At 41.3% G+C, this 15,393-nt stretch overlaps 1 protein-coding gene across 3 annotated transcripts in view; it reads left to right on the top strand.

Moving 5' to 3' along the window:
* The window catches only part of flvcr1 (FLVCR choline and heme transporter 1), a 46,854-nt gene extending 34,863 nt beyond the window's left edge, over nucleotides 1–11,991 (top strand). Inside the window, exons 9-11 of one of the 3 annotated variants that reach the window (XR_012983872.1) lie at nucleotides 925–992; nucleotides 8,121–8,371; nucleotides 10,918–11,044. Coding sequence is in view for 2 of the 3 variants with exons in the window: in XM_076272210.1 (XP_076128325.1) it covers nucleotides 925–992; nucleotides 10,918–11,004 (155 nt within the window). In the remaining variant the exon portion in view is untranslated. Of the gene's footprint in view, nucleotides 1–924; nucleotides 993–8,120; nucleotides 9,025–10,917; nucleotides 11,054–11,168 lie in introns of those variants that run through there. The other 2 variants (XM_076272210.1, XM_076272211.1) reach the window with 2 other exon arrangements.
* The last annotated feature ends 3,402 nt before the right edge of the window (nucleotides 11,992–15,393 follow it).

The following is a 15,393-nucleotide window of genomic DNA, read 5'->3' as shown; positions in this document are numbered from 1 at the left end:
CAGCCAGGATAGTAACAGGCACAAAGTCCACAAGCCACATAACACCTGTACTGTTGCAGCTACACTGGTTACCAGTTACCCAGAGAGTCCAGTTTAAGATCCTACTGTTGACATATAAGGCCCTGCATAACCTTGCTCCCAATTATATCACCGATATAGAGAGCTACACCCCTTCACCCCCTATATTGAGAGCTACACCCCTTCCCGCTCGCTGCGATCCTCATCAGCTGGTCTGCTCAAGGTGCCCAAGATGAACCTCAGCACCATGGGAGAGAGAGCGTTCTCCCACACAGCCCCAAAGCTATGGAACTCACTTCCAAATGACATCAGGCAGTGTGAATCCACTGCCCAGTTTAAAAAGGAACTGAAAACCTATCTCTTAAGACTAGCCTATGGACTATGATATGGCTAAATGGACTATATATTTTTTATAATTTTTCTCCTTTTTTGATACCTTGGGTGTCCTGAAAGGTGTTTTAAATAAAATGTATTATTATTATTATTATTATTATTATTATTATTATTATTATTATTATAACTGACATATGTAAGTCGCTTTGGAAGAAGTGTCTGCTAAATGAATGTAAATGTAATTAAGTGTGTTGTTTAAAAAATAACAACAGGCATTGCACTGGTGATCCTGTATGAAAATTGAGTTAGGATTCATGCTTAGAATTGTTTAACATTTTTGTATTTGGCCATCATTCATAATGGATATTAAATGACCTATTTCAGATTTATCAGATTTGTCATTTGTCATTGACAGTGTTGACATCTCTATGAAATTAGATGGAGTTTATATCCTAGCAGTCCATCTAAGTTATATCCTAGCAGTCCATCTAAGAAATCAGATGATCAGGCTACTGTTGCAAACATTATTAATAGTATTTGATTATTATGAGAATGTGTCTTTTTCAATTACAGCCTTAATAAAATCTGAACTGAGAAGACACAATGTGAACATGTGTTGTGGGCACCAGACTCATCAGGCAGTAAGTCATCTCTTCATCTCTTAACCACATGATAAATGTGCTCTGATTTACTTTATTTACCAATTTATTGAAGAAATGATCAACTTTAAAAGATCAATTGCAAAATTGTAACTGAGTCATTCCATCTTAAATCAACCAGAGGCTCACAGGTCAACCTTCCAGAAAAAAAAAAAACACACAGGTGCTTCAATACCCAACATAAGGACAAATCTGAAATGTCAGATCTGTATCTCAAATAGTTTTGAAACTACAGCCTTTCAAATTATAATTCAGTTTATGTATATTGGCAAACAAGTAATTTGAGCCAACTTCTGACATTCATGGCTCTTTTCATATGTCATGAACAACTTTGAATAGAATATAATAGAGTAGAATAGAATAGAATACTTTATTGTCACTGTACAGGTCAGGATACAATGAAATTGTAACTTTAGTTATAGACGAAACTTTGTAACTAGAGCTAACATTTTCTGCAGTATACAGAAATGTATTCACATCAGATATTTCGGTTACACTTTACTTGACCGTGTCGACATAAGAGTGACATGACACTGTCATGAACGTGTCATAAACAAGTCATAAACGTTTATGACATAACGCTTCTGTTATTAAGTGACATTCGGTTTTTGTCATAACAAGTTAGGATTAGGGTTAGGTTTATGGTTAGAGTTGGGGTCAGGTTTCCTGTGTCATGACAGTGTCATGTCGCTCTTATGTCGATACTGTCAAGTAAAGTGTTACCGATATTTCTTATGTACTTTCTCTACAACATGGCTCTATTGCCATAATTTGACAATCTCATTTAAACAGTATACAAGATTAAGTCTTCAGTTTCCCTCCATGTTTTCCCGTGTTTGCTTTATGAAGCATGATTATGATTATGTATGATTTATGAAGCATGATCATGATTTCTTTTTCTGCCAAAAATGTGGTCATTACTGCTCAAATTCTGCAACTTTGCCGTTCTCTACATATATCAACAATGACAACTCCACTTTAGTTTAGGGGCCACACACTTGAGCAATTAACCTTAAATTAAGTTAAATTAAATTCCTGTAATGATGATCATGCTTAAGAAATCATAAATCATAATGATGTACCCATTATACCTAATGTCTTAGTTGTGTGGTTCATGCATGAGGTCATGAATGAGAGACTATGAACTCATGTAAAGGAATGAAGTTATGCATAAATCATGAACTAATTCATTCATGATAATTAATGTACCCTTACCGTAAAGTGTTACCTATACTTTAATAACTGTGCAAATGGTGAAATGAAAGGAAGACGCAAACACCTGAAAAGCTCTTACAATTGTATTTTTGCAAATCCCAAGTAGTATAGTCTAGGTCAATTTTGAAAATAAATTAACCCTGAAGGCAAATCATGTTAATTTTTGGCATACAACACTTTTAGGGGTTTTGAAGGGTGCTGAATTCAAATCTTCTGTATGCCAGGCTCAAAAATGTCCCATAATGCCTCAAAACGGAGAAATCCAATATGGCCGCCACCGCCAGGTCAAAATCTAATTAATCACTTATCTTTAGGACTGTACAAGGTAAAAACCTGAATGTAATGTGCTTTTATAGGTTTTCACATATAGGGAATTCAATGCCATGCTCAGATTTAAGATCAAGACTAGAGAAAATGCTTGAAATTAATGTACATGGTTAAAATTGTTGTCTCGGATAACGAATAATTCATGAAAAAAGAGGACAATGAAACAGGTTGATGGCTTTCTGAAGAATTTACTTGAAACATGTTTTTTATTTTTATATTTTAACTATCTATTTCAGTGGTCTCCAACACGGTGCCCGCGGGCACCAGGTAGCCCGCGGGACGGCTATGAGGCGCCCCCAGCGCACTTTCTAAAAAATAGCCAACAGGTCACCTGCAGATCGATCACGCTCTAAAAACACGCTCCATTGTGAAGTTTTCAATAGATATTTAAGTCTAGACCAGAACCATTTTAAGAATGTATGTAGCCATACATCTGTAACAATAAATTGATATTGGTGATACCTTATAAATTGTAGCTGCGTTAAAATTTAGCCTTTGGCTTCAAATCCGTTTCCCATTCAATCTTTAAACAACAACGGAAGCGGAGCGCACACGCTGCTCGCACGCATAGACAGTAAAGGGGGAAAAAACTTGCTTGTCTGGTGTAGCCAATGAAAGCATATCTTTGCAAAAGTTCTGTGGCCATTCCATGTTCGTCAAATACGGTTCTTGCATGATTGTTCAAGGACTGAAAAACAATTGCTTTAGCTCACAGGCCTTTTCTCCTCCGTAGGCAACTGCCGTATAATAGCGCTAAAAATGTTATAGCATGCATGACTGAGCAGGACTGTGCATTACCCTTTTTTGTCAGATCATGGATCATTTCAGGTGTGCAATAACTTTAAAAGGAGTTTTCATATGTTAGGGTGGTGTGGGCGATTACTATTGAAATGTTAAAACCGAATTGTCCACTGAAATCAGAACTTAAACATCCCCTGAATTCATAATGGTGGGTTGGTATAAATTGGGTACAAATTGTAACCCAAATTATTAATTGCACAAAAAGAAAGTTTTTTTGTAAAAAAAAAAAAAAAAAAATAGATTAGATTCCCCATGCAAACTTTGAAATGAACAAACTGAACAAAAATGTTGGTAGTGTTGCATAGGTTATTGATATTAAATTTGAAAATACAGTTGCTTAATATATAAAGACGTATAGGCCTGCACAAATAATGATCATTTAAAAGTAAAAATCACATAGGCCTATTATTTAGGAGGACTACCCTCGCAAAAAAGGGGTGAGGGTATGTTTGTTTTAAATGAGTAGCCCTCCATATGATTTCGGGTCTTCAGGTAGCCCTCATTCCCAAAAAGGTTGGAGACCCCTGATCTATTTATATTATTTATCTGTATTTTAACTATTTATTTAGTATTTGAAGAAAATGCTTGAAACTCTTAAGCTATTACTACTAGATTTGCCTACTATTGAAATATTGTACCTGAGCCTATTGTTTTGATGTCAGTGTGCTATGATGACATGTTTGCCCATCCCACCCCTACCCGTACCCCTACACACACAAATACCCATATGTAACCCTGAATGAGGCCACACCCTCTACCTATACACTGACGAGGCACTTTTTAGCAATTATGTCGCTCCTCTCACATGATGCTCAGCAGTAACAGGTAAACTATAACATAATATCACAACAATTTGTTTAGGACCATGTAATACATCTATAATAGCATGTGAATATTGTTATGTGAGGATTATGTATAGGCTAACTGAATAATTAATATATCGTAAGAAACTAAAAAAACGTTAGCTAGTTAGCCTTTGTGAATAGGAAGAAGCTAACTAGAGCCTCGACTCTCCGGTATGTGGGCCTCCTCGACAAGATGTTGGCCGCAGCATACAAGGCCCCCGGCACATGAACTGCTCTGAGAGAGCTGAACAGGGGATGAGCCCAGAGCCACAGGTCTGTCGACAGGCTGCAAAGACCTGGAGACCCCAAGCCCCCCTGTCTGTTGATGTAGGCCGCCGTCACCGTGCTGTCGGTCCTCACCATCACATCTTAGCCACGGTAGATAGTGTCGGAGGGCGAGGAGAGCAGCCCTCAGCTCCAGGACATTGATGTGCTGGGATAGCCAAGGGTCCGTCCAGAGACCATTGATGCCCTGACCATCGAGAACGGCGCCCCAGCCTACTGGGGATGCGTCTGTAAATACGACCCAGTCACGAATCTCTGGTTCCATGGCACTCTCCTTCTCGGTGTTGGCGGGATCTCTCCACCAGTATAAGGCCCTGTGAAGCCTGCGGGACACAGTCACCTTGGCCTGGGAGGGCCTTTGGGGGCACAGACCAAGGCTCAACAGGCACCTCTGGACTGGGCGCATGTGAAGGGCCATAAGGCCCAAGAGGCGAAGGCAGAGTTTCCACTCCACCTGGGCGTGCAACGTGAAGCAACTGAGACATTGAGACGGTTGCCCTCCTGGAGTCCAGGACCATGCCCAGGAAGGTGGTGACCTGGGAAGGCTGGAGCCTGCTTTCCTTGGGATTGGGGCGCAAGCCAAAGTCCTGAATGTGCTTCAACAGCAAGGCCATGTGTAGGCGGCATTGCACTTCTGAGGTTGCACAGATGAGCCAGTCGTCTAGATAGTTTAATATCCTCAGCCCCCTCTGCCTCCATGCACCTGGTGAAGGTTCGGGGGGCCAGAGAGATTCCAAATGGGGGGACTTGGAACTCGAAGACCTGACCCTCGAACGCAAACCTCAGGAACTGCCAATGCCCTGGCCATGGGTATCTGAAAATAAGCATCCTGTAGGTCGATGGTAGCAAACCAGTCCCCTGCATTGATGGCCTGCCGCACCCTCGGAACTGTGATGAACCTGCACCTCAGAGACCGGTGTACGTTGAGAGCCCTGAGGTCTAAAATAGGACGAAGGTCCTCTGTGTGCTTGGGTACAGGAAAATAACGGGAGAAGAACCCCGCTTGGGGGTCTGAACTCCTCACTTCCCTTATCGCCCTTTTGTCCAGGAGGGTGGACAGCTCTGCACATAAGGTCTGAGCGTGGGTCATGGTGGAGAGCACCCATGGATCTGCTCCAGCCAAGCCTTAATGCATCGAGCTGAGAGGTGAGGCTGGCTGGCCCGGAGATTGTCAGGAATGACGAGAGCACCTGGAGAGGCCACGGCTAGTAGCACGCTGGCCCCCTGGCCAGCTTGTGGGCGGCCCTGGGATGCCTGAAGCCGCTGCCTGAGATCAGTCGGCCCCCAAGACGGATGCCGCAAGGTAGGTGTTGGCTGAGGCGTGAATGCTCTAGGGCGCCTAGCGCCCCTGGTACGCCTGCCAAGAGACCCTCTCACCTCTTCTGCACAGGGCCAGCTGTCACACGCCTGCTGTGGGCCGAACATGGACCCAGGCTCCACCAGCACTCTCAAAAGACGTTCTCTGTCTGCCTGCTGGAGCTGAGATTAAGGCAGCCAGAGATGGCGTCTAGCTACTTAGAACTGAGGCAAGGAGTGGCCCGATGCCACTGCCTGCTCGTTAGACACTGCAGTGAGGTACACAGAGGCTGACTGGAGCTCTATCAAAAGAGTGGGATCACCGGCACTGCTTTGCAAGAGACCAGAGAGGTGTCGAACATACAGGGACAGAATGGCCGCTGTGTTAGCCAGGCGGCCTTGCATCACTATGGGCCTATGCAGCTTACCCAGCAGAGCCTCCATAGTCCTGCCATTGGCACTGAGGAAGGAGGGACCACCAAAGAGGGAGTTGGGGGAGTTGAAGAGGGGCTCCAAAGCTTGATCCACTGGGGGGAGCGAGCCACAACCTATCAGCCCTTCACCGTGCATGTTGGAAAGCACCTTAGCCTGGCCAGACCACCTATGAAAAGTAGTTGGGGAGGAAATCTGGCGACAGACCAATCGCTAAAGTCTGGTAGGAGGGGAATAAGCGCCGCCACTGGGCGCACAGTCATGTCTGTGTGGAACCTAGACGCAGAGGCAAGAGGCTTCTCTGGAAGGGGAATATCAAGAGCCCTGGATGCCCTGCCAAGGACCTCCTCAAACAGACGGGCCAGCTCGCCTCCCACGGGGCTGGCTACACAGGGCAGTGCACAAGGTAGCTCCTCTCCCTCAGACGCAAGAACCGTCTCAACGTCCACAATGGCCTCCTCATCTTCCTCCTCCAGCTCATGCGGACTGGTAGAAGGAGCAGGTTGGGGAACTGCAGGCCTTGTGCTAAGAGAAAAAAGTGAGGCTTGTAAGGCTGCTGAGGACTCCCCAAGCGCCCTGGCTACTCTTGCCATCTTCCTTGACGGAACCTCGGAAACAGGAGAACCTGCACGTTTACCAGAGAAAAAACGACAACGGGCTTCCCTTGTGTGCGTAGGCATAATTAAACAAGTCATGCATGACTCGGGGGCGCCAAGAAAGCATGCCCAAACACAACACACACTTATCAGGCCATCCAAATGTGCATTATCAGTTAGTGCCACAGCTACTATCTCTCACCAATTCCAAAAGCTTGTAAGGAGATCACCACCTGTGGTTGCGTCAAGGGATGTCTAAGCCAGCGCTACAGTTGCAGGAAAAGTTGCATGTTATGCATGGAGTCATGCAGTTGCAGCAGCACCTGTCAGAACACTGCTGGAGAGGAGGAGGATGAGGATGATTAGGATAGCCTAAGTGTGTAGCCTACCTCTTCATACCAAGAAGTTTAAAGAATTGATTAGAACAGAATGGATTAATTACTATCTAAATAGGTAAATATGCATTATTAAATAAATAGTTAAAATACAGAAAAATAGATAAATACAGATAAATAATATAAATATATAATTGAAATATGGTAATCAACCTTGCTTCTAAACATGTTTCAAGTAAATTCTTCAGAAAGCCATCAACCTGTTTCATGGTCCTCTTTTTTCATGAATTATTCATTATCCGAGACAACAATTTTAACCATGTACATTAATTTCAAGCATTTTCTCTAGTATTGATCTTAAATCTGAGCATGACATTGAATTCCCTATATGTGAAAACCTATAAAAGCACATTACATTCAGGTTTTTACCCTGTACAGTCTAAAAGATAAGTGATTAATTAGATTTTGACCTGGCGGCGGCGGCCATATTGGATTTCTCCATTTTGAGGCATTATGGGACATTTTTGAGCCTGGCATACAGAAGATTTGAATTCAGCACCCTTCAAAACCCCTAAAAATGTTGTATGCCAAAAATTAACATGATTTGCCTTCGGGACTTTAAATAAGCACATTTTCCAAAATCCTGCCTAGTCTAGTAGTGCTTTGCCTGAATGAGAATTGTATTATTGAATGTAGTTCCAAGTATGTATAGGTTCAGAAAATCACTGTGTCTCATTTTATATTGGAATTTGTACACATTCACTCTGAAAAATGCTCGTTTGAAAATAACCCAAATTGGTTAAACCTGCTGGGTTAGATTTTTAAGATAACCTGTTGCTGTGTTGGTCCCTATTTTATTCAGCAGCTGGGTTATTTCCCACAGCAAATCCAAACACAAGATTCTGCTTGTATAAACTTGTTAGTTAAATTCAAAGTGATTTATTTACTTATGACTTGTCACACTTTCTGTTAATCTAGATCGAAATGGGCAACAACACGGGGGCAGCCGTGGCCTACTGGGGGCAGCCGTGGCCTACTGGTTAGGGCTTAAGGCCTGGAACTGATAGGGTTGCCGGTTCATCCCGACCAGTAGGAAAAATGTGGGCGGGGGAAGTGTTTGAGCACTGCTCTCCCATGCCCACATCCACGGCTGAAGTGCCCTTGAGCAAGGCACCTAACCCCTCACTGCTCCCCGAGCGCCACTGTAGCAAGGCAGCTCACTGCTCCGGGTTAGTGTGTGCTTCACCTCACTGTGTGTTCACTGTGTGCTCTGTGTGTTCACTAAGTCACAGATGGGATAAATGCAGAGACCAAATTCATTAAGTATACTTGGCCTATAAACCTGATTTACATTTACATTTACATTTACAATAACCATGCAATGAAATAATAAAAAAAAAACGTTCAACTGAATTATTTATTTGACAGTTTACTTCTATTTTTGAAAAAGCATGTGTTACTTTCCATCATGAAAGTAGGCAGATTACACTGCCGTTTTTGGGGTAAATCCTTTAAATCCCGGGGTGGCGCTAGAAATGTTGGGCCATATAAAAGATAATCATTCCCGCTTACTGAGGATCTGTCGTGGAAAATGTCCACTTCCGAATCCAATTGTCCAATTAACAATTACCACTTGACTATTCAGTAATTTAGCACTCTGGAACAAGGTGTCCGAAGGAGACAATGTAGATAGAAGATTTGAATTCCCAGTATTGCAATGATAGTACAGCCCAACCAAAGTCCAGACCAACCGTCAAAGCAATAGGGAGAAGGTGAGATGTTACCAGCTGGTACCCTCGGCGAGATCTCCCCTACCGATGGCTATACACTATATTTTATACTCCTCAGCCCTTGAGAAGTGCCACCCTCTCACGCCATCTCCGCCAACACCCTTCAACAATCAGTACCAAGCAGGGTCGCTTACATTGGTGGAAACCATCTTCCCATCATGCATAAAACTATATGCAAACCTATGTAATGCATAGGTAACAAATGTAAAATAGGGTAATCCTAAGTTTTTCTGGTTTCTTCCAGTTTGGTGAAATAAGGCCTTCTTATCTTATTCTCTTCCTAGCTTTACAGGCCCTAACTCATAAGACACAGTGGCAAGTCCTGTCCAGTCCTCACCAGCTTGATAACACTCCCTCTCCCTTAACCATGTAAGGAGGAGATCCTCTCATCCTGGTACCCCCAGTACTTTTCCACTCACCCCACTCCTCTGCCAGTTGGTCTGGCCTACACAGGATACAATGACCTCACACTGCTCACAGCAAATGCAGTGCCATTAAGATTTGACACTCATGACTACATTCTTCTAAAACATGAAAACCCATGCATTAGTATAAACCCTTATGAAAGGCCTACTGCATGTCCCTAGTGTGAACCTCAGCACCCTGGGAGAGAGTGCTTTCAGCTATATCGCCCCCTAGCTGTGAAATTCACTGCCAGACTACATCAGACACTGTGACTCAATTGTTGACTTTAAAAGCAGACTTCTCTTATATATCTCAGATATCTCTTCAAGATTGCTTATGACTGACTGACTTATTTTTATGAGATGGCTAACCTTTTATGTTTGTGAAGTGACCTTGGGTGTCGTGAAAGGCACTTTAAAGGTGACATAGAATGATTGAACGGGGTAGTTATTCTTGTTCTGTGATGTGACATATAGACAACAACATTTTGATTCACAAAGAATTTTAAGGCTAAAAGTAGCTCCTAACTGGCGAATTTAGGAGAATTTAGGAGAAACTCCCACAAATAATGGGTGCGTCACTCATAAATAGGATTCCTAAGAAAGTGTAATAAGACCAACGGAAAATGAAACGTGGCGATTTTCTAGGCTGATTTGACATGGAACTATAATCTCATTCCAGCGTAATAATCAAGGAACACCATGGGCACAGCAGCACAATGATATCATGCAGCACCTGAAAATAGTCCCTGTAGGCTAACTTCCAGCAACAAGGTTGAGCTGCAGCAGACGAATCGGTTCGTGACTGGATTATTACGCCTGAATGAGAGTATAGTTCCATGTCAAATCAGCCTAGAAAATCACTAATCACCACTTTCTAACTTAAGAGGAGACAAGTTTTAAATTGGAAAAACCCGAAATCTTAGTCACTTTTAAACGTGATGCTAGCAGGCGAGATGCTAATGGACTAATTCGATTCAATGATCTATGCTAGGCTGGAGCTAAAAGTGGTATCGCCAGACTCAGAGAACGGCTGGATGAACTGGAGAAAGGTAAAAAAAAGGAAAATGAGTGTAATTCCCCAAATGGTGGAATATCCCTTTAAAAAGTTCTAACTACTACATGCGATGCGATTAGTTCAATTAGGCTACATTGTTTTCAATTGGAATAGCCTGTATGCAACGCGAATCTGGTGGTTTGTTACGCAACGCAACGTTTTGAGCAGAACTTTTGTCGGACGCCCTGATTCTGTTTTCTGATTCTGCTCTACTATTTTGAACGAGAAATATGACGCATATTTAACGGATTCAATGTAGAGAGCATTCAATACTCCACAACAGTTGCTGGCTCGGATGCAGCAAGGATTCCCAGTAATACAATGGCATTCTTGTCTGCGCATGTCAGACACGCCCTGACCTAAAGAACGTGGAGGATGGGTCAAATTTAGAGATCAGAGAGATGGGTTATATGCAAATATCAAATTTCCTTGTCTGTCTGTGTGTGTGTGTGTGTGTGTTTGTGTGTGGCAGAGAAAGAGAGAGGGAACAAATTAAGACTTTAATGTTTTTTTGTTTTTTTAAGGTCTCCAGTGAATGTCCATCTGACAAGACGTCCGGCAGCATCAAACTGATTTTTCCTCCAGCATATCAACACGAGACATCACTATAATTTGTCCGAATATATGTGTTCTTTTAACACTCTCATCTCATCCATAGACGTCTGTGCTCTCCAATCATTAATCAATTATTTATTTTATTTGGGGGGGGGGGGGATCTGTATTCCTGTTCAAAATAAGCATTACATATTTCATCTATGTGTGTTTCCTTGAATAGATGCACTAATTTGTTACAAAGACAATATTCCCCTTGGAAATGAGACACCACTAGCCTACCAGGGAGAGCCTGGTCGGGACAAATGAAACAGGCATGGGGACGAAAGAAACACAGTTTAAGCTATGTAAACTTCCCACAATTTCAAACATATCCTGAATGGTGGCTTATTTTTACAGTGCATGCAAAGCAATGCACTGTATTGTAATCCGGTAGCTTCTACTTCTTATCATGCAAAGCAATGCAATGTATTCGGTGGCTTCTTTTACTTTTTACAGTACATGCAAATACACTGTACTGTTCACTAGGTCGCTTATAAGCCTTTATTGTTACAGTTCATGCAAATACTGTTATTTGTAGGCTTCTTATCATTGTTTATTACAGCACATGAAGAAGCAAATGCACTGTACTGTTATCACTAGGCTTCTTGTTATTACAGTGTATGAAAATGCATTACAATGTTATCACTTTTATTATTATTCCACTTCTAACCACTTTTTCTGCATTTAATTAAGCCTGAACCATTTAACTATAAAATTCATTCAAACTTTGTTGCATCTGACTGGTGAGCTATTTGCATTTTTACAAACTTTATACTTTTTGAGATATTAACAAAAAACAAGTTTATTTTTATTCCCATATACTTTGCATTGGCCATTATGTCATCATAATAGGCCAATTAAACAGGTTGCACCTGTTCCAACTGCTCTAGGCCCCCTTTCTCTCTGTATTTCTCTCCATTTGACTGGGAATATTGATACAAGGCACTTTCCATCTACTTTTCTCTCCATTCACCTACTTCAAACCATTTATCCATGCAATAAACTGTCTGTCTATCAACATCAATTAAACTGTTTGTCTAGTAGCATCCATTTATGGTTATGGTTATGGTTATGGTTATGGGATTTTGCAGACGCCTTTGTCCAAAGCGACACACAAATACAAAAACAACATAATATTTAAAATTTAACAGGGAACAGATTAGAATGTTGGTCAAACTATAATAAGGAGAATAGCAATAATAAACAACAATGTCAATTCAATCAACAGCCTAATAACATAAGCAATGAAAATGAGGGAAAAAGCAATAATAAACAATAATGTCCATTCAATCAATAATATAAAAAACAATGACATGGTAAAACTACATTAAGGAGAATAACAATAATAAATTGGGGGGGGCGAAATTGAGCGGAGCGGCCTGACGTGAATTTGAGCGGAGGAGCAGCTGAGTGAATAGCCACCTGAGCATGGAGCGGGATATTCGCACTGCTCAGCTCCGCTCACTAGCTCTGCCATGAGGTTATTAAAGCTGGTTACAAATTTACGAATAAGTCATTGAATTAATAGCTTTATTTTGTCATATAGAAGTATCTAAATAACCTGTTAAAATGTACCAGAATTCAGGAAATTGCGTCTAGTCCAAAAAAATTGCTGGGGGAGGACCCCCATACTCCCCGCTGAAATGTCTCACCCACTTTCAAAATGCCTCCGATGGCCATGTATGTAAGCTATCCTAATTGGCTACTTTGCACTGCAGACATCTGTCTGTGCCGAGGTCTCACACACCCACGTGAAGGGGACAGAGGAGGTGCTGGTGCCAGGAAAATCTGTCTCCCTGGCTGGAGCAGGGAATAGGTTATGCACAAATGGCTAGCACATTAGTTAAATGTCGGATATGCTAGCCTATGCTGTCAATTCGTGGGACATCTGACATGGAAATATGCACAATAAAAATGTTTGAAAATGTCCATATGAAGAACAGGACCTTTGATATATGGTAGGGCTGGGCGATAAAACGATATATGTATCGCAATAAACCGGTTTTAGGTCCCTAACAACCGTAGTCAAGAACGAACTCAGAGCTATATGTATATCAACATCCATTAAACTATCTGTCTATCACCATTCATTAAACTATAGGTCTTTCGAGACCACTTGTGCAATGTATTTTTTTTAATTTTCATGAACTTTTCTTGAATACTTTTTTAGATATTTGACAAAAACAAGCAAAAAAATCCAAATGAAAATTAATGGTGGAATCTTTGTGACTTCTAGTGACGTCATAATAGGTCAAGCCGCTACACCTGTGTTCTCAACTGCCAAATGCTCAGAAGCATTTTCCTATCTAATTTCAACTTATTTAAGTTAATCAGAGTGTCTTTGAACTGTCAGAAGTAGTTCATGACTTTCTTTTTCACTAAGGTATGAAAATAAAGTGACACAGAGGCTAAATCCTCTAGTCACTTTTCAACATTGGAAAGACAAGAGAATACACTAAATCTAAATAAAAACAAAGCGTGTTTGTAACATGTGACATTTGTAAGTCAGGGCTCAGGGGATGTCTATAAAAACTAGGTACTTTGTTGAAAATGCCTATATTTACAGTTAAAACAATGATTAACAGGTTGTAATCAACTGGAAATGTGACAAACATGCTTGGACAAAGACCAATGGTTATCTTGCCCCCACACACATTATGAAGGATGGTAGGATAGGCAAAAAATTCCATAAGAAGTTACAGAAAAAGGTATCATCATGGGGTCACCAAGTCCTCCCAAAAATCTTCAAAAGTAACCTCACTGCTAATAGATTATTTAGAGGGCATGCCAGGTAAAGGCCTGTCCAGTCATTTTATTACCAATGTAAACGGCAGGAGTTACTGAGTAGTACAGTGACTTTGTCTGGAAATGTGGTCTATTTTCAGATGAAATGAAAATTGCGCTCTTTAGCTAGAAACACTTTAGGTGTGTTTGGCGTACATAGAAGAACGACTATACTGAAAAGAACCCCATACCAAATGAGAATTATGGTGGAGGGGCTGTGCTATTGTGGGGCTGTTTTTATTCCCAAAAGGCCTTAGGAACCTAATTACAGTGCATGGTATCATGAACACCAAGAAAAACCTGAACATTTTCAAAAGAAATCTGTCAATCTCTGCCAAGACATTAAAAGTTGGTCATGATTGGATCATTCATCAGGTCAATGAACCAAAGCAAACGTCCAGATCAAAACAAATATGGTTTACTGAACACAAAATCAAGCTTCGGTTTCAGCAAACAATTCCGCCACAGACCAGGAACCTCCTGCTCTAAAGTCAGTGGCGCAAATTCAGATGCTATTGTAAGGGCACATGCATGGCCACAGGCCTGCAGGAATTAATGCTATGCACACCGATCTACAGACACCCCTGTGCACAGACGGAAACATTCAAAGCCTTGATAATATTTGTCCGTTTCCCGGTTTTGTTCGTGCATTGGTCACCTGAAAATTTAGTAGCCTAACATCTACATGCAATATCTTTACATCAACAACGCCTAATTACAACCTATTCATTTGGACAACTTTATACAGCCCTATAAAGGCTAAAGTTACCTTTAGTTTTGTTCCAATTTACCGTTGTGTATGGCTTTAAACATTGTGTGTGCTTTAACATCAGCCTAAGCATTATTCCAGCTGCGCTAAGGTTTTGACAAGCACTACAATTTTGCCTACCTTGTTGTAGCCCATCTGAAATAACTCCAAGCTTTGCTATTTTTTTTTTTTTTTTTTAAACTTTATTCAAGACACAAAGGTCCATAGAGACAACACAGTACAGATATATAAATATAAAACAATACAAAACATTTAAGGATGATGCAGATGAGGCATCATTTACAAAACATATACAGGCTTCGGGTCCAATGTTTCCAAAAGCAAGATGTGTACCTGGTGTCACTCTTAGAGACATCAGCTATGGACACAATAATCATATTCTTAGACCCTGTCAGTCTGCACATGAATCTATACATAACATTTCTTAAAACAGCGTTAAAAGTGGGCACATTGTTAGACACAAACATTTCACTGGCACTACTCCACCTAGGGATTTTAAGCACAATTCTTAGTGTATCATTATAAGCCACTTGAAGTTTTTTCATTTTCGACTCACTAAAATTACACCACAGGTGGGCAGTATACAGTGGAGTGCAATAGGTTTTGAAGAGTGAGATTTTAACATCAGGAGTGCACATGTGGAATTTGCGTGCCAGCATGTTTGCCTGCCCATACAGTTTTCCACACTGACGCTGCACATCATCATCATCACAGAGGTCATCTCTAATCACATGTCCCAGATATTTAACTTTCTTTACAACCTCTAGTGGTTCACCTGCCAATGAGAAAGAGGGATAGACACACTTCATATCCTCCTTGGTTCTGGCGATCAGTATCACACTCTTTGTTGAGT

This window comes from Alosa pseudoharengus, unplaced genomic scaffold, assembly GCF_046254945.1.
Source record: "Alosa pseudoharengus isolate Yale_2024_CS ecotype anadromous, Long Island Sound unplaced genomic scaffold, YU_APseudo_1.1 YU_APseudo_1.1_scf_7, whole genome shotgun sequence".
Classification (NCBI taxonomy): domain Eukaryota; kingdom Metazoa; phylum Chordata; class Actinopteri; order Clupeiformes; family Clupeidae; genus Alosa; species Alosa pseudoharengus.
The sequence above is the reverse complement of the archived record's forward strand: the minus strand, read 5'-3'. Positions and strand labels throughout refer to the sequence as shown.